The sequence below is a fragment of the Semicossyphus pulcher genome, unplaced genomic scaffold, assembly GCF_022749685.1.
Source record: "Semicossyphus pulcher isolate SPU_LCO1_2020_fin unplaced genomic scaffold, fSemPul1.0.p SCAF_19, whole genome shotgun sequence".
Taxonomy (NCBI): domain Eukaryota; kingdom Metazoa; phylum Chordata; class Actinopteri; order Labriformes; family Labridae; genus Semicossyphus; species Semicossyphus pulcher.
This window is the reverse complement of record NW_027211692.1, coordinates 17,107,643-17,135,434: the sequence shown is the minus strand read 5'-3', so window position 1 is coordinate 17,135,434 and position 27,792 is coordinate 17,107,643. Positions and strand designations below refer to the sequence as shown.

Sequence of the window (27,792 nt, the reverse complement as noted above, 5' to 3'; positions counted from 1 at the left end):
ATGGACCTGGCAGTTATGCACGACAAATTCTTCAACATGGGACACCCATTCCCTCACCAGAATACCATTCTAAAGAAAGAAGCCTCTGGCAACACTTTCTACCCCAAAGGCCGACAGCACAGACCCAAACAGCTCCTACAAGGATGGGTCAAGTCTCTGTTCACTCTGCAGCTCACTGTAAGACAAGGACAATGGTTGTTACTACCTGTTAAACCTGTCTCACAGCAATATGCCCCTTGTCCGGCATAAGTCACAAACTTAGGATTTAAGCGCAAGTATCAGCGTGCTCAGAAAATGACAGATGGGCTCCAGAACAAAGGAATTTGATGCACCTGTGTCTAAAAAACTTAAAGGTCACCGTAGGGTCAATATCAACGTTGAATATAGGATTTCTGCAGTTTGATTGATGAGTGAGTTTCACATGTGGATCATGTGGAAGAGTATTTTTTTTATCTTAATGGAGATATTTAATGGAGCCATCAAATATCTCTCCAGCTCCGATATCTTTAACAGTAGGACTGATGGAATTCATTATTTTTACTGTGAAGTTCAGTTCAGTTCAGTCATATTTTATCCAAGATAGGAATCTTGACTTGCAGTCATTGGCACTCGATTAGTGGTAAAGCTTTCTTTCTTCCTATTCTATGGGTGTTTTCACATTAGGTTTGATTGCTTCGTACCGTACCGGAGTACTGTTGCCCCCCCTCTCCTCTCCCCCGCCGGTCAGCTTTCACATGAATAATTTCGTACCGTACCCGAGTACACTTGCGGCAGGACTCCGAAGCAGAAGGTGGCGGTAATGCACCTCAAAAACAAGGAGAAGAAGAGGAGTATCATCGACTATGTAACATTGTTTGTGTCGTCATTCCAGTGTCGAAAAAGGTGTGAATTGCATGATACTAAGCCCATAATGGAGCCGATCTTCGCGCTAGAAAGAAAATCTCAAGAACAACCCTCTCACCTACCTTCCTATGGTATCAGCCATGGCCGTGCAGTTTAGATGATGAGATCGGCGGTGCTGTGCGTATACCTGGATTTCAGATGAGACATTATAAAAAGCAGTCCACTTCCGCGTTTTGGTACGGTAGCTTTTCACACCTGATTCGTACCGTACCGGAGTACACATGGAGACCACCTTTTCAAGTGGACCTGGGTATGGATCAAGAACCTTGCCCGAGTACGGTACATAGTGTTCACACTTATCAAACGAACATGACTTTGGGTCAAGTGTACTCAGATCCGGGCCCGGGTCCCTAATGTGAAAGCCTGATGTTACTATTCTACAACTACATAATGTTTTTCTTTATCCATTGTTTTTAACAGAGGCAAGGACAATTGGTAATAAACCATTCTGGGTGCACTGAATAGACTAAATATGATACTCAGTTTGTGAGTGTGTTTTGGTTGTAATCACTCCTGGCTATCGCAGACACTCCATCTGGTGTGCTACCAGGCATGGCTGCCTTCGGGGGAGAGGAGCTCCTTCAACACAGATGACTGAACTCGTGGACACACACATATTTAGGGGAAATGTCCTGGACACACATGCACAATCACACATAAGGAATCTCCCACATATAACTTAAACCTGATTTTCTTTCACTGAAATGTAACATTGAGAAAACAGTGCTTCTTTTTTAACTTTTTAATGATTAAAGAAAGGTTAAAAAGAAGGGTTACGGGTTCATAACAAAAACAATAGTTGACCATGGATCAGAGTTTTAGTTGTTTACATTTTTTAGTCCCAGATTGGGAATGAGAATTCCACCAAGTGTCTTTAACAATAGATATCTGGGCGCTGATCACACTTTGTTCTAATCTTCGCAGTGACTAAAATAATGAAGATATCTCTTGCCAATGAAGTGAATGATTGCGTTGGGTCACATTCAAGGCTGTGAATGCACAGATCTTGTGCCTTTGGCACTTCATCTAGCAAGGAAGCCAGGAAAGAAGAGTAGTAAAATAATCAGTGAATGATGAACTGACAATGAAGGCTGAAGTTTCAAGAACCAGACAGACAGCTGTGATAAAATGATTGATGACATGTGTAGCTCCTTTCTGAGAGCAGGACAGCCTGACCCAACAGACTTCTTTGTGAGGCAAACAAGATGTTTCCCAGAAGCCGTTCAGTAGAGGTAAGATATAGATTCGCTCTCTCTTCCAACTTTTTTTTTACAACAGAGAACAAACCTCCAGCTTAAATGTGTACTTTGAAGCCAAAACACAAGCAGTTAGATAGTGAATTACAGCTCTTTAAAGGAACCAGATCTCATGGCTCTTCTCCTCGTTGAGAGACGTTCAAAGAGTCTCTCTTTGTTCCTTTTTTTTTTTTTCTTCGAGTTTAGAAAAAAATCTTTCCAAACAGTTGTACGTCTTGTGACTGCTGGTTCTCACGGTAAACAAATTCGGAGTGAATATCTTCTTTTAACGTTTAATGGTAGTCGGCAAATCAACTTAAGGGGGCATAACCGCCCCCAAATAACAAACAGAATAGCCGACTCGGCTCCTTCTTTCATGCCACAAAGATTTCTCGTAAAGAATCGGATCGTCATATTAAACATCATTATTTGACAAGTAAATTCAATGATACATGAACGCTTGCGGAATACTATGTCCAATAAACATATCACAACGTCACATTATCTTCACCAAATATGTTGTTTTACTCTGTTGAGATAAATTTGCTCTTAATATATTCATTACCTGGACTTTTAAACTCACAATAAACTAAAGACACTTCAGACTTTTAAGAGGGAAAAGGTCAGTGGAGATTTGTGCCCGATCAGATATCTTTCTTACACACACACACACACACACACACACACACACAAACACACACACACACTACAGTGTTTTTTATTGAATAGCTGTTCCAGTCCAGCACAAAGATGTCTATATATGGTGGGAAAAGGGCAGACGGGAAATAATGATGTAACTCACAGTTTTTCTTGGCACCTCAGCAGGTCACTGTCTCCTTAAGAGCCAAACCTGAGGGATAGGTGAGGTCAGTGTGCTGGTCTGATTTTGATCCAAATCCAAATGTATTTATAAAGCACATTTGAAAACAACAAAAGTTGACCAAAGTGGTGTACAACCAAACATAAAAGCCATAAAAACAACACAATAAGACACTAAGACCAATTAAAAGACAACAGGACAAAAAGCGTTAAGACCACAAGTAAAGGAAACAGAATGTAGGCCTAACTCTCATGCGGAGCCAAAAGCCTGCATAAAAGTGTGTTTTGAGATTTGATTTAAAAACAGGCAGGGTGGAGGACAGCGTCCCAGACCTATGGAGCTGCAACCGAGAAGGCTCGGTCACCCCTGAGCTTCACCCTTGACCTTGATGGACAAATAGTGTTTGTCTTTACATAGTGAGAATTAATTGTCCAATATCAACCACAGGGTTGGTTTTGTAGTCCATGTTGTACGAAAAATACATTGAGAGCCAACAGTCCATTAAGATAAAGAATAAATATATATATATGTATGTATATATATACATATATATATATATATATATACATATCAGCCCTTTCACTTTTTACTTTAGATAGCTTTGTACTGTGCATTTACATACACATGGATGTACAGTATATACATACAGAAACATAAGGGAAAAAAACTGTTCAGATAAAGCGATTAACTGGACGCTGCCTTTGTTTACATTTTCCAGGGCCAACATTTAAAGTGAGTGATACATATGACTGTTAGAGAAAGCAGGATGAGAATTTTTTTGTTAAAACCACCACTGAGGCATGTACAGGACAAAAACAGCACAGAGATAAAAGGTACAGCTTTGTCCACAGGGGGCGCCAAAAACAACACAAACCGAAAGTTCATCAAAGGAGCTTTAAGTGTGTGTTTATATGTGTGTGTGTGTGTGTGTGTGTGTGTAAGAGAATAAAACAAAGACACACAGAGTCTGAACTCGGTGTGCTTGGTTGTCTTGATAACAGCGGTTGCGCTTGTGTGTTTGTGTGTGTGTACAGCATGAGTGTGTGTCTCCGTCTCTTCCAGTAAAGAATGACTCACTGACTCAGTCATTGTAGTCATTTCAAATATTAACACATTTAACAAGCTGAGTTTAAACACTCTGCAGAATATGGTTTTAGGCTGTTACGTGGCACAGGTCTGATCACGTCTCAGGAGCTCTTCTCATGGCTTCATTTACCCTTAGACATTTGTTTTAACATGCAAACAGCCATACAAAGCTCTAGGAAGGTTTATGTTCTCGAAAATGAAAAACAGACAAACACTCGTCTGACTTGTTCACAACAAAGTCTGTTGTTGTTGTTCAGACGTATTGATAATCAGATCCAGGAGTGTAATGTCCTGATATACCCCTACACTTCAGCTCACTAACATATGGAACTATTTGTTGTGTTTTAATACAAAAATACATCCATTAATCAGCAATTTGTCATGTTTTGTCTATTAACACTGTGATGAGTATGAGGTTGCATAACATGATAAAGTGTTAATCATTTGCTTATGATGGGGAATGTCTGGCTGTAGATTATATCTCCATCTGAGAGCGCAGGGTGATAAAGTGTCTGACAGACAGACGGCCAAATGGGAGTCGCTCTCTGATCTGAAAGGTGGCTAGGCAATAATGAGACACAGATGGTAGCGGTATGTCTACACACACACACACACCGCACAAACTACATGCACATACACTCACGGCTCGTCCTTTGGTCTACAATACGCGCGACAGACTTTTATTTTCATTTTGAAAAAGACGACGATCAGTTGATCTGTTTTTTCAAGACGTTATGAAAACAATTTGAGTGCAAAGACAGATTTGATTTATTTTAATACACTGAGCAATTAATTGTGTAAAAGTGGTCTCCATAGCAGTGGTTCATGAAGTACCTGAAAGCCATACTTGAGTAAAAGTACAGGTATAATACCAGAAAACGACTTTTGTAGAAGTGAAAGTCAGCTATTCTATTGCTCGAGAAAAAGTCTTAAATAATTTGATCCTTACTTAAGTACCAAAAGTATTTTTCTGATATTAATTGTACTGAAATTAAAAGTACAAGTAAATGATGCTGATAAAAAAAGAGTGGTCATAATTTCAAGAATTATTAACTATTTTTAACTGTGAACCACATATAAAAAATTTAGTTACTTGAAGACAAAAACAAAACTTCACAATTTAAAGACCCGATTTGGTGCCAACACCGTTGCCATCTCTGCCTCCATCATGCATTCAGTATCAGTGTTGAGTGGTATTATACCCACATACTCGCTACTCACTTGCATCTGCATTCCTGGACTAGACTTAAAAGCAAAAACACGGCTTTGAAATCCCTTGTTGCATGTTTGAACCTTGCTTCTTCTTCTTCTTTAAGGTTTCTACACCAGCTGTCCAGTTTGTTAACTCCTTGCGCCTCTTTTGCTTCCGTAACGCCGGAGTGTGTTTAAGATCACACACTGGGGCTGCCCTTTGCCATGTTATATTGAACCAAGCAACGGCGGCGTAACGGTGGAGCTTCTGTTGCAGAATCGCAATGTAAAAATACTAAAAAGAGATGCGATAGCAGATTGTTTTTTACCAGTTTGGGGTGGCACAAATAAGCTGAATGACACCACTAAAACCTTTTCAGATGATGCAGCATATTTATTAGCAACCGGTGGCGTGTCCTGCAGACATGGAGCAACATGAGCAGTCATTTGGAGTTATGTTACATGTCAAAAGTTAAATATAAGTTAATTATTCACTCTCCTTTTAGCTCTATTTTGGTCTCCACCAACTCATAAAGGAAATATCCCTCTGCTGTATTGTGGGAGTTAAGAGGTTTTTTTTAACAGCAACCTGTCAGAGAAAACAAAATGCAATAAGAGCGATAAGTTGCGGGTCAAACCAAAACAATTAGTTAAAAGATCCCAAAACAATCTGAAGATCTGAGTTGATAAGTGCCTGTGAGTTCATCACTACGAGTTACACCTTTCACAAGCAGTCGTGTGATCCATTGTTGATATCATAAATACTGACTGTAGCTGCTTTAATGAAATTGCAATATTCAGAGCCCAATTCTTTAAGCAATGTAAATAAAAACAAATGTTGGCCGGTTCTGCTCTTTAACATAAGGTTTGGATTTGTGCCTGGAGAATCCATTGGTCTTTACTTCCAGCGCACGTCCTGACTCATCTGACCACACACACACACACGCTCAAGCAAAGACACACATACATACCATCAGGCACGCTCACAAACACACACCAGTGAGAGTGCGTCTGTCTGGAAGCGGTAGAGACAGAGAGGAGAGGAGGTCTGGGAATGCTGACGAGGGGAGGGGGAGCCGATGGGGGAGGAGAGGTGGAAAGTTGCAACTTCAGGGCAATATGGACCGCATGCTTTGGGAAAGAATGCACGTGTCTTTGTAGGAGAGTGAAAGAGCAAATGAAAAGAAGAGAGGAGGAGAGAGGAGTGGGAGGAAAGAAGCGAGAGGAGGGAGGGATCTAAGCCGAGGCTGCAGCGTGGCTCTGTGTCTGAATGAAAGAAGCTCTCTCTCCTGTGGTCTGCATGTATGGCTGCTGTCTGCTGCAGCAAGTGAGCACATGTCCAGTGCAAACACGGCCAGGCTCTGCCAGTGACTCCAAGCTGGAAGTAAATATTTTGCAGTAACTTCGGCTGAGGTGACACTTCAAATCCTCAAATGCTTTTTTGAATTTCATGTGTCTTTCCAAGAAAGTGGATTACCTCTCTGCAGTGGGACAACTTTTTTGAGTTTCTAGAAGAGAACTTACTTAAAAGAACTTGCCATGTGATGACACCGAGTTTAAGCAACTGGAAGATTTGGAATCTGTGTCTCTTTCAATAACTTGTGTTGTGATCCAGATGAGTTCTTGCTGAGTGACAAGGACAGAACCTCTCTGCATCAACAGGACTTTGGGACATTGGTTCTGACTACCTCTACGCACCACGTGAACCGCTGCACTTCAGATCTCCTCACCATCAAAAGGAGTTCACCGAATTAGGATCAGTTTGACCTGATTTTGCCTTATTAACAAACCTCACGAGGGCAACTTGCAGAGCAAGTGAGGACAAAATTAACCACAGCTATTCTGAGTGCATTGTAGGTCTTCAGCCAGCTTGTAGGCAGGTGTGATGCGGGGCCAGTGTGTTTGATACACACCATCAAACTTCTACACACACACATGGTTGCCTGGGATTCTGAGACAAATGAGGACATCCAAAACTCCCCAACCTCAATTTCAATTTTAAAGCTTCTGTGATTTACTGCATTATTGAAACAAGAGCAAAAATATCTTCACACCATGACCTTGATGACCTTTAATCTACAGCACGTCTTCAACCCTCACCTCCTTCTCCTGGTCCTGCTGTTGCTCCTCCAGGCCTGGCGGGGGTGCTGTCACCCCCAGTGTTTGGACTATAAGCCTCCCTTTGAGCCCCGGCAGCCGCTTGTCTTCTGTAAAGAATATTCCAAGTTTGGATGCTGTGATCTGGAAAAAGATGAAGAGATATCAGTCAGGTTTTACACCATCATGGCAAACTTTGACCATTCAGGTTACGTTACCTGTGGCAAGTACATACGCAGCATCCTCTGCCAGGTAAGAGGAACTTTAAATTATTATAATGATGATTTGCCAAGCTCTCGTCTTCCTGAGCATCTAGATATGAAAAGAATAATATTTGGTGTCACTAGCAGTTGTGGCAATGTGAAACTATACTATTGCACTACAAATGTACACCTGTGAACTTCTAAAGTACAAGTATAAGTAGCTTGTAAGGTCAAAATGTTACAATTAATATTTCAGAGGGCATCAAATAACGTTCAGTCTCACTCCAAAGGAAGCTGCGGTTTGGTTCGTCAGTGAGAGCTGATCTCGACAAAATGCAGTAACCAACAAAACATGTGGCTACGTGGGGATGTTGACATCTGTTAGACAGCTCTTACTCATGCTTGGAAAGCTAAACCGCAGCCTTACTAGTGGTCCTGTGTGGTTTGATGGCTGAGCTTGTAATTGGGCTTTGTTAAACTAAACACGGCAGATAGTGTAGTGCAATAGCTGTGGTTAGGAGTGAATTTTTGACATAGTGACCAATGTGGGATAATGGCATATTTCAGCTCAAGAAATTATGGTCCTGAAATGGCTTGGTTTACGTTTTCTCATGATAATAGTACAAACTTTATTTATATAGCTGTCTTCACCAGGATGCAAAGAGATGAAAGCCGATAAAAGACAACTCAGATAAAAGACACACAGTATAAAAATGGCAGATTAGACAAAAAAAGAAAAACTATTAAGAATTCATAAATGCCTTCAATAAAAAAGTTTTAGGAGGATTTAAAGTAAGTTAAAGATGTGGCCTGTTTTATTGCACAGTCTGGGGGATCTGACTGCAAAGGCCCAGTCACCTTTGGCCACAAGCTGGGATCTAGGAACAGGCAGAGCTGCTTTCACTGATCTTCGACCACGCCCAGGGACGTAGGGAGTCAAAATACCTTTTATGTCATTTGGGGCAAGGCCATTTAAAGCTTTAAAAGTAATTAGATTTTTTTTTTTTTTTTTTTTTTTTACATCAATACAATATGAGCCAGGCAGCCAGTGCAAGCTGGCAAGTACAGGGCTAATGTGATGAGTTTGTCTGGGTGCCTGTTGAAATTTGTGCAGCAGTGTTCTGAGCCAGTGGGAGTCAGTGATGGAAGCTCTGTCTGATACCTAAATAAATGATCTTATCTTGGAAATGGAAAGAAATATATTACTCCCAGACTTTTGGCCTTCAGTTTGATGTTATTGTTATTAGATTGGAGGGGGACACACAGCTTTGTTTCATCTGCATAAGAGTGATAAGAGACACCATGGTTTTGGATGATCTGGCTGAGAGAGAACATGTTAATGCAAACAAAAGAGGACCGAGGATGGATCCTTGAGGGACACCACAGTTAAACTCCACAGCTGAAGTGGTATTTGCTGTAATCCACAAGGATGAAACATTGCTTCATCTCCTCCAGTGTAAGGATTCCTGGAAAACTTTACCTAGTATCTTCTGAAATGAGGCAAGTAGACAACTCCCACAAAAATGCACTTTAAACTACATCATCAGAAGATTTCTAGCAGTTGTGGATAGGACATTCTAGAAATCTCAGTGACAACAGAAAAATGATAAATTTAAAAGGAAATCAGTTAGTAAAAAAAAAGTGAAAGTCTCTTTAAAGTAAAATTGAACAGTACAACAAACTGTATAGTAAAAGTTAGTTACTTTCTCTCTGACACTTGTACACTACCCTTTTAAAAGCAACGACTCGTAGTGTGAGTCATAAGCCTGACAAAGCTTTCTGAAGTCAGATTTTAAGTGAGGGAATTGGTTAATGGTCTGGAAAGTTATTTCACTTAATGATTATTTCTATTTCAGTATTACTACTTTTAGTTTGTTTTCCCTAGCTTGCTAATCTTTAACAGCAAGGCAGCAACAAACTCCCAGCTCTCCTCCACTTGCAGAACTTGCCTTGAGGCCAGGCCCACATACTGATTGCATAATTAGGTGCTGACTCTGCAGCTCAGACACTAACTACGTGCAGATCTTGAATGCAAAGTGATAGGTGTAGCTTAATTTTCTCCTGGCTCACATACTTTGGATTAAATCTTTTAGCTTGAGCCAAAACAAACAGTTTTGAGCGGTTTAATATTTGATTTGAACTTCAAAAGAAAAGAACCAACTGCAAGTCTTCATAGTAGTTTTATGCATCACACACTATCTTAAGACTCTGACAAATCCTCTTCGTAAAATATAGGTTTCTATAATGACGGTAATTATAGCCAATGTGGTTCTTTTCAAGCGGAGCAGGCTGCGTTTTGAGGGTAATGACAGTGCAGCAGCACATGTACGACTTAAAACAGTTTAGTTTGAGTAAAATAGTAAAATAGTTTTTACCATTCATTCAGACCTACTTTTAGCTAACAAGCTCATTTAGACAAACTGTTTTGAAGGCAGTGTGAGTTTGCAGACATACTATTTATTCTTCTCTGAATGCAAGTATGCTCAAATGTATCTTTAAAGCAAACAGAAGTATTTTAGTTTCAAGCTTTTTCCATTTTTAGACCAAAGGGTTAATCCAAAAGACACAATAAGTGAGCCGTGTGGCTGTTCTTCCTTTAAATATTTTTTTCAGAAACAGCTTTTCTTGATTCTTTTCTTGATCTTCTTTGGAGCCACTTAAGAAGACCCACTCTGTGCTTATCAGCTGCCAGGTGGATAGCTTGGGATAAAGGATGCCCTGGAGGCACTCATGTTACCCCACTGGCAGGCTACTTAAAACCCACCACACTGAGGCCCTCTGTTCTAGCTACACTGCAGGAGCGTCCTGGCACTGATATCAATAAGAGTGTGAATAGAGAGACAGGCAGATGGAGAGGGAGACAGACAGAGGGGAAACTGAGTGTGAATGAATGTGTGTCAGGGAGACAGGAGGGAGATTGTCATCATCCCCAAGCTTAACTGACCAAACAAACAACCATTTCCTCCTCTGGCCAGGGGTTCAGGATATATCAAGTTCCTGCGAGAGAGAGAACGCAGGAGGAAAAGCAAGAGAGGGAGAAAGAGAAGAGAAAAAAGTAGTGAAAACAGATAAAGATATAACAACCGCAAAGATGAGAAAAAAAACAAAGACCAGATAGAATATTTAGGGGACCTTTGGTTGAAAAGTTAAATGGGGCAAAAGCACACAAATCCTAACTGAAGTAAAAGTGAAGCACAGCCGCTGACATTTACTCACAGTATATAATTAAAAAGTAGCCATCTGAACCTCTAACCTCACAACATATCTGGGGTACTATTAAACTTCAATCATTCTAACTTCCAATGAAACAAAAAACTGAAAATAGTTGTGTCTTGTTGCTCCAGTGTGCGTCTGCAATGTTGGCTGGTTCACTGTCATCCACGGTACATCATTTTAAGTTTTAGTCTACGGAAGCCCTAAGCGGACATGCATCAATACATTTCATTTACTCCATTTTCCCACGATAACGAGTAATATCCGGTTGTTTTCTCGAGAGCTCACCTTATTCGTCGAGTTAACAAGCTTGTTTTCTCGTGATAAAGAGTTCATTTCAGTTGTTTTCCTGAGATCTCGACTTATTTTTCTCATTTTCTCAGCATAACAAAGCTGGTTTTCCCATCATAATGGATTAATTTATCTCATCTTGAGATAACAACGGGATCTTTTTCTGGTGATCTAGAGAACATAACAACAAGCTGGTCACTGTGATATTAGAGACCAGGACATGCCATGCTGCTCTTTCCCACTATAATGAAGTAAGTTTGGCCTATTTCTTGTGCTTTTGCAACACTGAGGATAAGAGTTATGATCATCTGACATTACGGTGGTGAAGCGTTGTTGTAATGTACGAGATAAATATGTGGAGCTCTCGAGAAAACAACCTGAAATTGCGAGTAAATAAAATGTATGGATGCATGTCCGCTTAGGGCTTCCATAACTGACTTTATCTGTCATGCTGCAATGATGCAAAATGTCTGTGAAGGTTCTCAGCCATCCAGGTAATGGTAATTCTAAGCTTGATCTGAAAGGCAGCTGGACTTGGTTGAAGTTCTTGAAGATGTTTCAACTCTCATCCGAAAGGCCTCTTCAGGTCTAAACTGACTGGTGGACGGAGCCAGAACTATAAGCCTGAGAGGCTTATATTCATGAACTTGAACCAAGTCCAGTTGCCTTTTGGATTAAGTTTAGAATGATGCCAAATAATCTCCCTTAAATGCATCAAAGCCAAAGGGACAAGAGTAAAAGTTCACATATTTATGAGTAAAAGAAAAAGAAGTGTGCTCATGTGAAGCACAGATGCCTGAAAACTCTCAATAAGTAAAGTAACAAAGTATTTGTACTTTTTAAGTGCCGAACTCTTAAATGTGTGTGTTCATCGCTCCGCCTTTCTATGCCTTTTTCATTGTAGTGCAATAAATCATTGAAATAACAAAAGCCACCTGAGGCCAGCTTAAAGTATTTATAGAGCGCCTAATGTAACAATAGAACAATATGTTGTATTGCATTTTTAATAAGTATGTTAGAGAACCCTGGCAGTGTTTCTACACTGCTCCACCAGGTCTAAAAGTCAGGCAGTGGAGCTGACAGCAACACAAAGTGTCAGATGTTAAGTTTCCAAACAGCTTCTGACAACCTGCTGGTGTTTTCCTCCTCTGACCATGAACACAACTATTTTGGGCTTTACAGAAGCGTTGAGGCACAATCACCTCTCACCTCTTCTCTTTGTCTCTCTCTTTCTTTCTCTGGGGGTCCAGCGCAGGTCCAGGTTCACACGTATACCAGTCATCTGTTTCCTATGACTCTATTCTCTGTTACATAATAAAAAAGCAGCATGTGGGACTTTCCGTACAGTACGTGAGTCAAGGAGACTCACAACTTGAAAGACAGACTCTCGCATACCGCTAAAGTTTGAATTTTATTCTATTCTGCACTGAGGAGCGTAAACACCAAATTATAGCGGTTTGAAGTGGCTGCATTGTCAGGGAGCAGCTGTGAGGAGTTACGAGCATTTCTGCTACCCTATGATAATTGGAGCCAAAATAAGAGCGTCTCGGAATAAAGCGTTTTTTTCAATTTCAGTGTCAAACAGAAGAAGTAAAGAAACCGAAGACCAAGGATGGCTAAACAATGACACACTCTATTCTTTACCTTTACTGTTACATTCAATTTAGCTAAATACGCTCTAACAGGCCCGTTTATGTGAAACCTTTGCATGGCTCTTTCTGTAAATACAGCGTCTTCCTGTCATTTAAAGGTGCTATATGTAACTTTCAGAAAATCCTCATTCCTAGCGACACAGTCTGCTGTTGAGGGAACTGCAGTCAACCTTCTTGTACGCGCTCTCGTGGACACTCACGCACGCATGACCAAGCATCCTGGGTTTTTGCCGAAGACATACGAAACTGAGCATGCTCAATCTCGGAACTCATCGGCTCTGTTTACTTTTCACTGACGAGACGTGTTCATTGACCAGCATCATGTTGACCTGCATCAAGTTGTCCAAAATCAACACTGTTTGTCATTATACCTCAGATAGTATCATGTTAGCTGGCATTGTGCTTCGTAACCAAACGGCAAAGTACTCAATTACCAGCCAGATCAGCCCCGGGAGTCTGTGTGAGTTAGCTAATGTTATTCACTCCGCGGTGTTTTGCTACGTTGCCTAACTGGCAAATCGTGGGGCGGCTGGAGAGAGCACGGATGAAGCGAAGACGTGGGAGAAAAAACGCTGCACCCGGTGAGAGAACGCTGCACGCAGGTTTTGTTTCTACGATAAGTTGTGGGTCTGTTTTGATCCCCAAAAGCAATCGAAGGTCTCCATGATTCGCATGCCCTGCCAATGTTGACTCTAGTTTTCCCCATGATGTCAATCACATTCCTGTTTGGTCAGACGGGCTTCACTAGGTAAAATTTATTTTTGTTTTTTATTCTTGTGTATACTTGGTGTTGTTGTGGGCGACGGCCGTTTGTTGGCATAATACATTTCACAGTTTGCGTTTTCTCGTGTTGCACACTGTTGACTAGGGACTGTTGATTAGGGCCAATGGAGGAAGTTGGGGAGGGTCTCAATTTATCAGTTCCTCTACTATCCCTTCACACATTGACAATAAAAAATATATATTTGATTGATGAATACATGTACAATCTTACATAAAGCCCCTTTAAGGAAGATAACTCAAACCATCACAAGTGTTATAAATGTATTCAATGCAGCTTCCATCTGCTCCACACCCCAGCATGCTCCAGGAAGTGCTTTCATCAACAGCAGCTTTTACTTTTCACTGTATAGCTGCTTCCCAGAAAGGCTCTGATCTCTGCCCAGCACTGCACTTTTACTTTCATGTCACTAAACAAAGATTCTCTGTTACAGTTCAATTTTCTGTCTTCATTTTTAGTTGTAGTTCTTTTAATGAAGGTGGAACATCTGAAGCTGCTCAAGGACAAACCAAACAAAGCCAAATATGTTAATGCCTAACACCAATGGGATCAAACATTGTTTTATCAAAACAGTATTTAAATTATTTTCATGGAGCCCTGAGACAATAGCCAGGGAGTGCTTTAGTTTCACTGTCGATTTTTTTCATATGGGAGGATACAACATCAAAGGTTGACAGGAATGAGAAGGATTTTTTCTATCATATGCTTACTATGTGTACCTCATACAACCCCACTTCAAAAAATCCAAACTATCCCTTTAAGGAAATTAAACCAAAAAGTGTTAAAACTGAATTAATGTAGGACTAATGAAATAAATTGGGAATGACTAATTATGAGCAGTAGTTCTAGTCACACATTGTTAAAGGGGTAGTTCAGGTTTTCGGAAGTGTGGTTGTATGAGGTACTTATCAATAGTAAATGTAGTACATACAGTAGATAACAACCAGCACGGCCCGTTAGGAGAAGCCAACCAGAGTTCCTACATGGAAACTAAGCTAACACCGCTGCAGACGGGGGTCAGGAGTACCACGTACTTTAGCCACTTAAAAGAGTCCACATTGACGTCGGAGAGCCATTTCCCTCTGCACTATGTCTCACTCTGCAGAATGGCCCTGTATACCGACGCATGCAGCGCACGGTTTCGGATCAGTTGTTTGGGTCAGTGGTTTAAAAGAGAGCCAACAAAAGAAAATTCAATATTATGGAAAGCACGAAATGCGGTTCACGATGTAAACTTAAATGGCCAAAGTACGTGGTTCTCCTGACCCCGTCTGCAGCTGTGCTCATCTGGCTTCCCCTAACAAGGGCCGTGCTGACTGTTATCTTCTGTACGTAGTACACGTACTATTGATAAGTACCTCATACTACCCCACTTCAAACAACAGAAACCATCCCTTTAAATGCAGTTTCACTGTACAGCTGTACAAATAAGTTAGATTTATTTTGTGTGTTTGTCTAGTTTTGTTTGCATCTGTGCACTGTCTATATGCCTCTGTGTGTTTGTGCAACATAATCAGGAAGTGTTTTCTTCCACTGGAGAAAAATATTTAAGTTATATTAGCAGAATATTATTTACATGCTGTTTCTGTTGGCTGATGCAACTCACAGAGTAATCAGTGTTATTACGACAGGTGACAAAGAAGGCATAGAAGTATATTAGAAGTTCAACCGTTGGACACATTGACCTTATTCTGAAAATCCCGTTGTAGTGACACAACAGAAACTGAAAACAGATTTATCTGTCTCTGGGAATTAAGGTACAAAAGTACATTTGGCTTCAAGACCTAAAACTCTTATGTGAACTATTAGAAAGAGTCAATTTGTGTTCTTTTGATGTTTGTGTTAAATTTTCAACCTTTAGCCTGCACTTCCTTTTTTTTTAACTTAATGTCCACTCATCCCAAAAAAATGTCTACTACAAAGGAAACGCTATAATCTGCAACAGGCAAAATTAGTGTGCTGTCAAAGAATTTACGAGTGAGTAAGACATCTTTACCCGCTCCGGGCTGTTTCCTGGTGATGATCGGTTTGGCTGATCTGGCACTAAGTGAAAGCACACCAGTCGCCCACATGATGGTTTGGGTGTCGCGTTTTTCTGTGCCTGAAGCTCGTCATTCTGGGTGTGGACAGTGTGGTTGTGACTTAATCACCGACTGGACCTTCCTGGGATCCATTTATACCAGGCTGCACTCAGACAGCCTGCATATAACCCAGGCCTGACCAGTCACAGTGAGGCGGCGAGGTGAAACGAGTACACAAATCCTGTACTTATGTGATCCATACACCTCTTTAAATCTCAGCTTAAAAGAGGGTTAATGAGGAGATGAAACCAGAGATATTAAAAGATTTTAGCTGTTAAACCTTTTTTTCTCTTTACAGGAGTGTTCTCCATACTCGGCCCACCTGTATGACGCTGAAGATGCTAACACACCTATGCGGATGCTGCCCGGACTGTGTCCTGGTTACTGCTACGACTACTGGCACCAGTGTCGCTACACGCTCAGTCTCCTCCTGGAGGACTTGGAGGCCCCACAGCAGTTTGCAAACCTGACTGCAGTCTTAGAAGAAGACGGCAGGAGGTTCTGTGACTTTCTGGAGCTGAAGGACAAACAGTACTGCTATCCGAATGTAATGACTAATGCAGGTATGTTGTACACATTTTTATTTTCAGGCACACAAAACATGTCTGATCAAATAGGCAACTTGATTTGAGGAAATCTCACAATATAAACGTATTTTATTACTTAACACAAACTACCAACAAGAACCCACAGGTTAAAGACTGAGAAAATGGGACAAACTTAACTCGCACCAACAAGAAGTCCTAATTATGATGTATTTGTAGACTTTGCCACTCCTAGCTAGTCTGCACATAAGGCTGGCTGTGGGTTGAAATGCTTAACTTGTCCCACTTATTGTAGGCCGTGCCAAGGAGGGTCAACCACACACACTTTGTTTTTTACGGTTAAAGCTTCGACTTCGCCAGTTAAAGTTCGCAAAACTTGATCTCCGTGCAAAGCGCAGACGTGATTTTGTGGCAACTGAAAGAAAATGTTTTATGTGTCCCTTTGATTACATGGAATGAAAGTGAATTTATGCTGGCGCAGTGGTTAGCGCTGTTGCCTCACGGCTAGAAGGTTCCTAGTTCGAACTCCGGTTCGGACAAAGTGGGCCTTTCTGTTTGGAGTTTGCATGCTCTCCTTGTGGATTCTCTCCGGGTACCATAAATAAATGGTCAGGCCAAATACAAAGTTTCCACCTAGTTATGTTAAACTATCCTCTGTGTCCTCCTGTCTTTCCGTAGAGCTAAATGCTAACCTCGGCGTTGTGCGTGAGGATCCCACTGGATGTCTGGAGTTATGTTTGCAGGAGGTCGCCAACGGGCTCCGTAACCCTGTGGCCATGATCCACGCAGATGATGGAACTCATCGCTTCTTCGTGGCGGAGCAGCTGGGATATGTTTGGGTTTACCTGGCCAACGGCTCCAGGATCGACCGTCCTTTCCTCAACCTCACACGCGCTGTGCTCACGTCACCGTGGGCCGGAGACGAGAGGGGATTCCTCTGCATGGCGCTACACCCAAGGTACTTAGTGTCATGATAGTAGAAGCAGCATTCAAGGCCACGTTTTACATCACTGTGCTTGTCTGTAAAGTGTGCTTCTGTACTTTGCTTAGGTTCACCGTGGTCAGAAAGGCCTACGTGTACTACTCTGTGTCCGTCAAGAAGGAGGAGAGGATTCGAATCAGCGAGTTCACACTGTTACCACATGATGACAACCAGCTAGACCACACATCTGAGAGGTGAGACGTTCAAGGACACGGGAAGACAAATAAACAGAGAGATGGAACTCTTTTGCCAGTGAAGGAACACGTTTAGTACCTTGTGTTGTTTATGGGCGTGCTTGTGTCTGTAGCATCCATACATGTGGAAGGTTAAGAAGAGAACTTAACTCGTATGTTTGAGTAAGTTAAAAAACTCAACATTTTAAATAATTTAACAGTATCTTTAAAACAGCAACAAATAATTTATCTTACATTTACCTCAAGCTAAGTCCTCCGAGCCTGTGATTGGTTAGTTCAGTGTCATGCGATTTGGAACCAGGAAGTGTTGGTAAGCTGAGGAAGAACGTTGAAATGATGCTTAAGAAAGTTACCAGCATCCATCCTGCTGTTTCTTCTACACAAGTGTGATCCAGCAACCACATAACTAACCCTTATGTTGGCATGCGTGTTTGATGTACGCATGGTGTTCATTCATCCATCAAGGACCATTCTTGAGGTGGTAGAGCCGGCGTCCAATCACAATGGAGGACAGCTTCTATTCGGCCATGACGGGTATCTGTACATCTTCATTGGTGATGGCGGCCGAGCTGGGGACCCATTCGGGAAGTTTGGCAACTCACAGAACAAGTAAGTACCCTTACAACACATTCCTCTAGTTGCAGACTGTTGTTGAAACCAAATATGTTTTCATGCCACAACAGACAACCTGAGAATAAACACCTCCTCTATGACGTGGGTTTGATATGTTATTTGAAATAAATAATTGCTCTGTGAGGTTGTTAAAACTTAAATGATAAAGGTGCAAATCATGAAACAGCTTGAAGTTTCTGAGATGTCGTCTACATAAACATCAAGTCTAGTTAGAACCAGCAAGTTCTGGCAAAAAATGAGCCCTCGTTAATTAAACTCTTAAATTATGTCAAATGAAAAGCTATAAAATCATGCTGACGATACATTTCAACACTGTACAGACTCGCAAGCTGCTTACAAATTACAGGTTTCTGAAGAATGATTATTTTCCACTTATATAGTCACATACACTGAGGATCCTCCTGGCCTTGGAACCTGCTCGTGTAATGCAAATCATCACGTTGAAGGTACAAATTAGTCAATTGACAGAAATAATAATCATACAAATGTATCCTTGATACATGCCAGGCCCTGTAGAGCACTTTTTGAAAGATTGCAATGATTAAGTTGCCGAGTTCAAAGACAGGATTCTCAGATTTGTCTACTTTGAAATGAAGAGTATTTAACACGATTTGAAGGGGCAGTGTAGTTACATTAACAGGATTGATTGTAAGAACTATGTAAGATTATGAGAGAAGCAGAGTTAATGAACTGTCAGTAATTGGGAGAGACAGAAGTTTCCAGGAATAGACTTCATGTTTGAAGTAGTTGTGCAGAAATGTCAGACTAAGTGTAGATTATCCCTCCGTATCTTAGTGTATACATAGATTTATGGTTGAGTGACGGTTATCATTTCCCAATATATACCTGGATTAAGCAGAGAGAGGGGATGTTTTCATCTCACTCTGTAGGTTTCCGAATTGCATAAAGAACAAACCTCGCATTGTTTAGTGGGAGTGTAATTAAGTTTAAAAGTCAAGGAGAGGTGGCATGGTGTGTATTTGCCAGGAGCAGAGCACACATTTTTATAAAAGGAGCTTTTATTTAAGGGACTTCAGGGCATTATTTTCCTCTTTTTTACCTTGTTGATTAACTTTATTCACCTCTTAAACTACATGACCTTTACAGTGTAACCAACATGATTCATTCAATATATAGGCTTGATGTATCTTAGGGCAATGTCTGTTTGTGTCCTCATGATTACCTGAAGCCATGCTGTTTATGTGCTTCACATGTATGTGTGGATGATATCACAATGTTTTAATTTAATTTTTCATTTATATTTGAGTAAAGAGAGGGTTTTATGCTGTTTTACATTTTAAGACATAAATATAATGTTACAATGTTGGATGGAAGTTTCAGATCTGTAGGTAAAAGTATGTTGGAGTAATCCCCAGGTTTCTCAGTTCAGTCTGCTGTCTGCTCTACCAGGTGTCACAGTTTTTTTTCTACACGCTGCACTTTGTGACGTCACAAAGTGCAGCCTCAGCAGGCTTCGGAGAGCTGACCAGTCAGAAGAAAGTAGGCTTGTAGGGGCGGGGTTTCTTAAGGGGCAGAGCTCGTTTCAGGCAGAAGCCGTATGAGGGCCTGCACAGAGCACCTATGTGAGAAAAAAGTTTTTTTAACTGTAAATTATGCTAAGCTACTCCACAGGTATCACAAGGTGAAATATGAAGCTTGAAATTAGCCTAATACACACCCTTTAACTCACAATGATTTAAATGTTGAATACTGTCAAAGGGTAGTTATTGAATGTAAATATTACTGCTTGTTTGCCATTCACACACTCCCAGGATGTCATACACAATAGTTGTACATTATGGTGCTTATGGACCCAATTCAATGTTATTATTATATAAATTTCAAAGCAGATTTTCAAAACCAAAATACTCTGCTTTTTGTTCACAGAGTTCACAGCGTGGCTAATTTGAGTGTAGCTCTTTTCTGTCTCTGAGGGGTTTTGTTGACACGCTGTATTAGCCGTTCTGGGAATGAGGGAGGAAACACCCTGCCAAGTCTAATATTGACAGTACACATTGAGGACCGCCACACACTGGTATGTGGAGGGGAGAGAGACACAGACAGAGTGGAAGGTGGGATTGGAAAGAGTGGAAAAGGGGGATAATAAGGAGAGAGCGGACACGGCAGAGGGAGGAGAGGGACAGTAAGGAAAGAGGGAAGGTGGATGAACAGAGAGAAAGGTAAACGTGGAACAACAGTGACCAAAGACAGGATGTTGAATGGGGAAGTATCAAACCTGATAAAGGACGAGCACTGAAAAATTGCAAGCCATTTTTTTGCAAGTTAGACAGTGCGCAGGATTTTTTCCTGATGTGTGAAGTTTTTCTCTTCTAAGGAGAAAAAACTCAAAATAAGTTAAAATAGAAAAGCTAAATAGTTGCCTTTTCTTCTTAAGGATATGACAGCACTAAGAAGTTCTGCATGTGGGTGTGATGGCCGATGGGAGCTAGCATGGAAGGGGGTGGTTCTGGGATGCCGGAGCTAACTGTTGAGCCTCTCCAAGGTGTTGTGGGCCTAACTTGATGGCCCATTTGATAACCCCGTTGATGTTCTGGCTCTCGCTGCCCACACGTTTGGGTTGTGGGGGTCTTCAGGAGCCATGTGGTGGGGTAGGTAGTATCAGCGTTGTCAGAACCTGGCGCCCACATGAATGGAGCTTTGATCTGTTGCAGATCAGGCGATGCTGCTTGGGTTGTGGTGACCACTAAGGGTCATGTGGTAGGTTAGTATTGGGATGAAGGCACAAGGGGAAGGGTTTCTTAACTTATTATTAGGGCACAAGTATCTTGAGTTTTATTCAAATGCCTGGATTATGGCTGGGCCGAGTGGCATAAGTGTGCCAAATCGGAGCAATATTTTTGTCAGAATTAGTGTCTACTTTTGCTCTTTAAGCCTCATGAGGGCATATAGTGCACCTGTTCATTGTTCATAGTCAGTCTGTCACCAACGTTTTGAATCCTCTCTGTATCTGTCTCACTCTCTCATGTGTTCTCTGTGTTGATAGGTCGACACTCCTTGGAAAGGTGCTGCGTGTTGATGTTGAAGACAACGATGATAGCGCCCCGTACACTATTCCTCCAGACAACCCGTTCATAGAGGAGAGGGAATCAAGACCTGGTAAATCCCTTTTAGTATTTTATATGTGTTATATGGAGTTAAGTCTAATCTTGACTTAATTGCAGTTGTTAAGAGATCCCATAGTAGTGCAGCAGGATACTCTCTTCTTACAGGGGACAACAAAAGTTGGACGATCATTCCAGGAATAAATTTCCCTTTGGTTTCTGTATATTGTCTAACAAAGCATGCACGCAGTGTCAGCATCTAAATGTGCGTCTTCCTTTGTTTGCAGAGATTTATGCGTATGGAGTTCGCAACATGTGGCGCTGCTCCATTGACCGCGGTGACCCCGCCACAGGCCGAGGCAGAGGCAGGATGCTCTGCGGGGACGTAGGCCAGAACAAATACGAAGAAGTGGACATCATTGTTAAAGGTATGATGACTTTAGTTTGTAGGGGTATTTTACTTTTTAGCTTAATTATACTTTAATGATCACACTGACCGTATTTAAGACTTTTTTCACAACTCTTTAAAAAGTTCTGATTGATCTGAGCTGTAATTGTCCGCTCATCCACATGTCACATACAATAAAACCAAAGACCACACATCAGGCACTGAGTCACACACCATAGTTTAATCCTGGTTTTCTCCCTTACAATTAGGTTAAAAGTGTTCTGGTTATAGAAATCCCCAAAAGGACATGAAATAAACATCCAATTAAAGCTGGTGGAGCGTGTTCCACGTGTCTGTTTCCAGCCCAACAATAGCTCTGCAGTTTCACAGTATATATACTGCATTATGAAGTATTTAGAGAGAATTACACAACTGCTCTTTACCTGTGATGGTGAACTAAATATGTAAATTTTTGTTTATAGGAGGAAACTATGGATGGAGGGCGAAAGAAGGCTTCAGCTGCTACGATCGCAAACTCTGTCAGAACTCCTCGCTGGGTGAGGCCCGACTGGGTTTCTTATTTTCACTTTGGAGTCCAAATAAATATTTACATGAAGGGATACAAAGCAGCTTCTGCAGAAAGGTTACAGATGTGACACAGTGTTTTGTTTTATTTTACTATTTTGAACCGTTGTATTGTAGTATCAGTGTTAAAGGCTTAAAATGATTCATGTTTTACAGTCAAATCTGTGGCCTAAAGGGACATCCACTTTCCCTGTATGGATAATTCTACTTCTTTATGCTCATTGAACAGTGTGTTGTTATTGTATCATGGGGACAAACAGTGTAAACTGATGCATTGTTCTATGTCTAGATGATGTCTTGCCCATCTTTGCCTACCCACACAAGTTGGGTAAGTCAGTGACAGGAGGTTACATCTACAGAGGCTGTCAGATGCCCAACCTCAACGGACTGTACATCTTTGGGGATTTCATGAGTGGGTATGTGTTTGTGCTTCATTCTGGCCCAGGGTGTGTACTTGTAATTCCCAAACTATTATAATCTCCACCTTAATTAAACAAAAAGACAAGGATCCGTCTTTGTGCAAACCGGGTAAACTTACGGGCTGTTTGTTTGTGTTCAGGCGTCTGATGTCTCTAAAGGAGAACATGACCACAGGTGAATGGCAGTACAATGAGATCTGCATGGGAAGAGATCAGACCTGCAGGTTCCCCAAACTCATCAACAGCTACTATAAATACATCATCTCCTTCGCTGAGGATGAAGCAGGTAATAACTGTGCAACTGTAATATGGGTCAAAGGGTTTGTTTGTGTATTTTGTCTTGTGGACTACTTCATAATATTGAATTTCTTCGAAACTGCCTCCATTTCTGAGTAACTAGAAGGACTCAGGAGAGATTTATGTGTCACTAGATATCTGGTTTGAATTAAGCAGACGACTGATTTAATAGGGTCAGTGTTGCACACATGCTGCACTGGCCTTCAATCATTTCTTCCTTCCTTCTGAAAGTGACTTGAGTTGAAAAGTTCAAGCAAAGTCCAAACCTCTTCTATAAACACCTTTTGTAACTTGTTATGTGTCCTCTCCTCTTTTGCTTTATTTCTGCCAGTTCTCTCTACTTTCTCTCTCTCCGATCCATACTCATAAATATCTGTCTCCCTCTTTCTTCCCTTTCTCCCTGCTGTTCACTTTCCTTCTTATTCTTTCTTGACAATGTGTTTTATTTTGTCTTTACTGTCCACACATTGCTGTTCACCTCAATCTCTTTCTTTTTTTTTTCTGTCAGGTGAACTTTATTTCTTAGCCACTGGGAAACCGAGTGCCACAGCGAGAGCAGGAATCATCTATAAGATAGTTGACCCTTCAAGGTAGTTACAGAAATGTATTTCAACAAATGCCATACCCACGGTGGTGTTTGGTATAAAATTTTGCAGCAGTGCTGATCACAAATTACACATTGGACTGTTGGGTGAAAGTTCTATGATTGTCCAAAGTTGCAGGCCTTTGTAAGTCATGTAGACCAGGGCCAAAAGTTTGACATAGTTATGACTCCAGTAGAACATGGATGGATGGATGGTCAACTTAGTATTTCACCCAAATCACTCTAAAGTTATGTCAAAGCGTGACTGAACAAATCTTTAAGGCAAGCAACCATATCCAACAGAGCATCTGTGATCTATTTCTTGGCCTTTCCTGATTATTGTATGACATTATCTTTGATAAGCCTCCCTTACATTTGGTTATTAAAGAATCCTGCACAATATTTGAACTGTATTTCTATTTGGAGAAATCTACTTGAGTCACTTCTAAGTTATCAAAAATATAACTTTACTGATCTTTCTTGATACTCATTGACCACAGTAGACTCAATTATTAATGTATCTGCGATGCACTTATACTAACTGACACATCGGCCTCACAGATTTACCTCGTAAATGTAGAATAGATGATCTTAGAACCTTATTAAAGCCACAGATCTTGACATGTAATATGTTGCATACATGTGCTAATTTTATCTTTCCTGACACGTCAGGCGAGCTCCACCAGGAAAATGCAGCATCAAGCCTTCACATGTTAAAGTAAAGGGAAAACTGATTCACTTCTACCCCAAAGAAGGTAAGAGAAATCTTCGAATAAACTGCCTTCTCTTATATCACTTTCTAGTAAACATCTTAGCAATATTCAATTTCTACCAAACTGTATAAGAGCTTTATCTGCTCAACGCTAACAATATAATCATGTCTATAAACAACATGTACTTTTTGTTGATTCTATCAAGGTGCAATATGCAGTTACATAATAGGTATATATATATATAGGATATGTTTCTATAGAGTTTTTTTGATGGCACTAAAATGTCTAATTTCTTCCTTTTCTTGTTTGCAGAGTTTGTTATCAACAAGAAACCAACCACCACTCCTGTTCCCACAACAACCACATCAACTAAAACGCCACCAAAAAGAAAATCAACATCCATCAAAATCATAAAACCACCAATGCCAACAAGAAAAACAATAAGAAAAACATCACAAACACCACCAACAACAGCAACAACAATAAAAACAACAAAAACACCGCCACCACCAACAGCAACAACAAGAAAAACAACATTACAGACAACAAGAAAACCAACTACGAGAAAAATACCAGCACCAGCAACAACTACACCAACTATTACAGCAACAACAACAATAAAAACAACTCCGGCAACAACAATAAATCCAACAACCATACCAACTACTTTCCAGAGGGCCATGGCAACAACCCCCGCCACAACCACACCCACTGGTAGGCCTACTGGTGCACCTGTTTACCCAGCCAGCTCCACCGATTACAAAAACACTAGGTCGACTATTGACACAACCGCTAAGTCAACTGTTAGGACTACAAATAGACCCAGCAGTAGACCAGTGCACACTGTAGTGCGGGGGGAAGCCACCAGCGTCAAACCAGGTGGTTTCTTCTTCTGCGCTCTATTTTTGCTTTACATTTTAACATGCTAATAGCTCAATTAGCATTTTCCAATCATATTTTTGTGCAAGCACTTTCTTGTGATGATTAATGTAACCATAGCTTAAAAATCAATAACAGATATTGTTGTAGGGTTAATCGTAGCTAAATGATGTCGACATAACACAAACTGATTATATACAAAAACACAAAATATGAAATTAATCAAATAGTTTGGCAGCTAAGTCAAGTTAGTTTACTGTATGACAGTTTTGGTCTGTATATAAGGCAATAACATGATGAATTAAAACTACCAAGTTATTGAATTTCTTAATTATTATTTATTTTATTAATTAGAAAAACTGGACTTGTAATATTTTGTTGTTTTAAATTAAATTCAAATTGTTTATATTAGAAAATGCAAGTTAAATAGTGTATTTATTAACCACTTCTGAAATCTTTAAATTTAGATACACCCAAGTGGGTAATTTATTGATACAATTTTGCTCTTTAATTTATGCTTCTAATCAATTTTTGCACTTTGCAACATCTCTGCACTAGAAAAGTAAAAAAAAAAATTAAGCAAAAAAAACAAAACAAAACAAACAAAAAAGAAAAAAACAAATATGACTACACATTCTTAGAGGTAATAAGTAGTTTGTCTTCGTCTCAACTGCAGTCAAAATGTTAGAAACTTTAAATTACTGTAACTGAAATCTTAATTTTTGCTTATGATCTGCTCACTTATGGTCACAGCGTACAGAAGGTCCCGTAAGGATGAGTCTCTTTCACTAGCTGGTGTCAAACTCAGGTTGAGGGGAGCTAGCTTGAGTCGTATTCATTCCCAACCTTTGATTCCTGCCTGCGTGTTAAGGTGGCTGCACACTGCCCAGGCAATCGCCAACCAATTCAAACCAACACCAACTGTCGGGTCAGCAGTCTGTGTTTGTCGAACGGAGTTGTTCGAGTTTGACATGTCCAGCTGGGTTTGGTGGAGTCATGGAAAGTCGGACCAGTGTGCGGCTTTCCCCAACAAAACGCAACATTCCGAGAGTGCGTTCCCTTGACGACTAGCCTATACTTGGGTGTGGAACATCAGTACGCACTACTTTCGTCCATGTAAAATAAAGCAAAATCTTCAATAAGAAAAAGTAGTAGAAAAAGTCTGTCCTGTCAGCTAGTGTCTGGGCAGTGAGGCTGGTGGTTGCTTTCCAGAACATTCTAAAGACTTCAACAAGCAACTGCCGACTTTAGAATGTTGAGGTGAGTTGGGGATTGTCCGGGCAGTGTGCAGTCACCTATTCTTTGGCTGGTACAAGAGTCGAAAGCAGGATAAATGGTGCTTATTTATGTGTTGGGTATTTGCACTACTTTGATTTAAGTCAGGTACTTTGGCTTTATTTATTTTGAATAAATGGTTCTGCATCAGATTCAGTTTGGACATTCATCTTTGTGTGTCTGTGTTTATGTCTTTTCTTAACCTTTAAGGCTAACATTGCTTTAATGGCTAATGTGAAAGCTGAGATCAGTTCTGAACTACAAAGGCTACTAGTTTAAGAACTTAATGTTATTTTAGGTAGTATACTTTTTGCTTTTCTATAGAGATTTTTTGAGGAGATTGATGCCACTCTCATAACATTTTGTGAACTTTAAGGGGAAAGCAAGAAGCTAGTTAGCATGAACAGAGATAGCTAACATCAATAGCTAATGTTAGCGTAGTTAGCGTTAACAGACTGGGAACATCTAGTCTGGCGGTGTCCAAAGGAAGCAAAATGTGGTTACCAGCCCTTAGAAAGCCTAAACAAGATTGTGTGAATTTACCAGTGTTAAGAGGAGAGCTATTCTTTAGCCGGATGTAGTGACTTCCTGGACACTTTTACACTTTGGTTTAAATCTGTTTAGACAAAACCAAATGCCATATTAGAAAGAGAACAGGTAGGTTGACTTTATCTTTGTACCCAGGTTAGCCTTGTACTCCCCTGTTTTTGTGCTACGCTAAGCTAACCAGCTCCCACAAGTAGCTGTATATTTAATGTAAAGTCATGAGAATTGCATCATTCTTCTCATCTATCTCTTGTCAAGAAAGTGATTAAGTTTATTTCCAACTGTTACTTTAAAGAAAAACACATTGTTAAACTACAAATATTCGAATAAAGAGGGTGGTTCTGTCTCCTTCAGGTTATCGCACAACCATCATGACTGCAGCCTTCTCTAGGATTGCTCAAACACCAGTCGCCACCACACCTCCAACCAGGAGACACCATCAGGACCCTCCAAGTACCACAACCCAACCTTTAACCTTCCTACAACGCACTTCTCCGTCCACACCACAGCCACCATATTGGAACCAGAGACCCACAGCACCAAACTTCAAACCCCAGAGACCACCAATCAACACGACGCTGCCTAAATCTCAGGAGGAGAGGCTGTGGCTCGGAGAGAAGCTGGAAAGCGCTAGGGAGGGGAACCAGGTGTTTAAGAGGCCTCGAGGAAGAGACAGAGGTCACAAGAGAGGAAGAGGAAGAAAGATTCGGATTGGCTCAGTGCGACTGGTGAGCGCTGATGGTTTATCAGATCGAGGGAGAGTTGAGATCTTTATCCGCGGCGAGTGGGGGACAGTGTGTGACGACCTTTTCAACAGCAAAGCAGGTACTGTAGTGTGTCGACAGCGCGGCTTCACGACCGCGCTGGCGGTGATGAAGAGGGCTGCGCTAGGGGAGGCGGACAGGAGCGTCAGGATCATGTTGGATGATGTGGAGTGTGAGGGCAGTGAGAGGTCGCTGCTGGAGTGCAAGAGGTCCAAAGTTGGGAAACACAACTGCACACATGGGGAAGATGTAGGGGTGATATGTGGTTAGCGCAGTAGAGAAAAGTATCCTAATAGGTACACATACGGGAAGTGATGAATTAAGAGGAGAACAGTATTTGGGTAAAGTATAAAAGTATTATGACAAACTGCACA

The 27,792-nt window shown here is 40.9% G+C and overlaps 1 protein-coding gene across 1 annotated transcript; it reads left to right on the top strand.

Annotated features, from left to right (window-relative positions):
- Positions 1–27,792, top strand: LOC138597434 (HHIP-like protein 1). Its single transcript, XM_069669035.1, has 16 exons — positions 1–177; positions 7,318–7,584; positions 15,852–16,116; positions 16,777–17,056; positions 17,149–17,274; positions 17,740–17,883; positions 20,912–21,024; positions 21,257–21,397; positions 21,840–21,914; positions 22,232–22,358; positions 22,502–22,647; positions 23,167–23,248; positions 23,914–23,996; positions 24,267–24,458; positions 24,570–24,668; positions 27,009–27,792. Exons 1-16 carry the CDS (start codon positions 1–3, stop codon positions 27,686–27,688), a joined length of 2,997 nt encoding a protein of 998 aa, XP_069525136.1. The 3' UTR covers positions 27,689–27,792.

What these genes read in the sequence shown, in the direction of transcription:
- LOC138597434 (XM_069669035.1), top strand. Translation starts at nt 1, where the DNA reads ATGGACCTGGCAGTTATGCACGACAAATTCTTCAACATGGGACACCCA. An exon ending in CTTCGCTGAGGATGAAGCAG is followed by an intron (nt 22,648 to 23,166) that starts GTAATAACTGTG and finishes TTTTTCTGTCAG; the next exon opens with GTGAACTTTATTTCTTAGCC. An exon ending in TCACTTCTACCCCAAAGAAG is followed by an intron (nt 23,997 to 24,266) that starts GTAAGAGAAATC and finishes TCTTGTTTGCAG; the next exon opens with AGTTTGTTATCAACAAGAAA.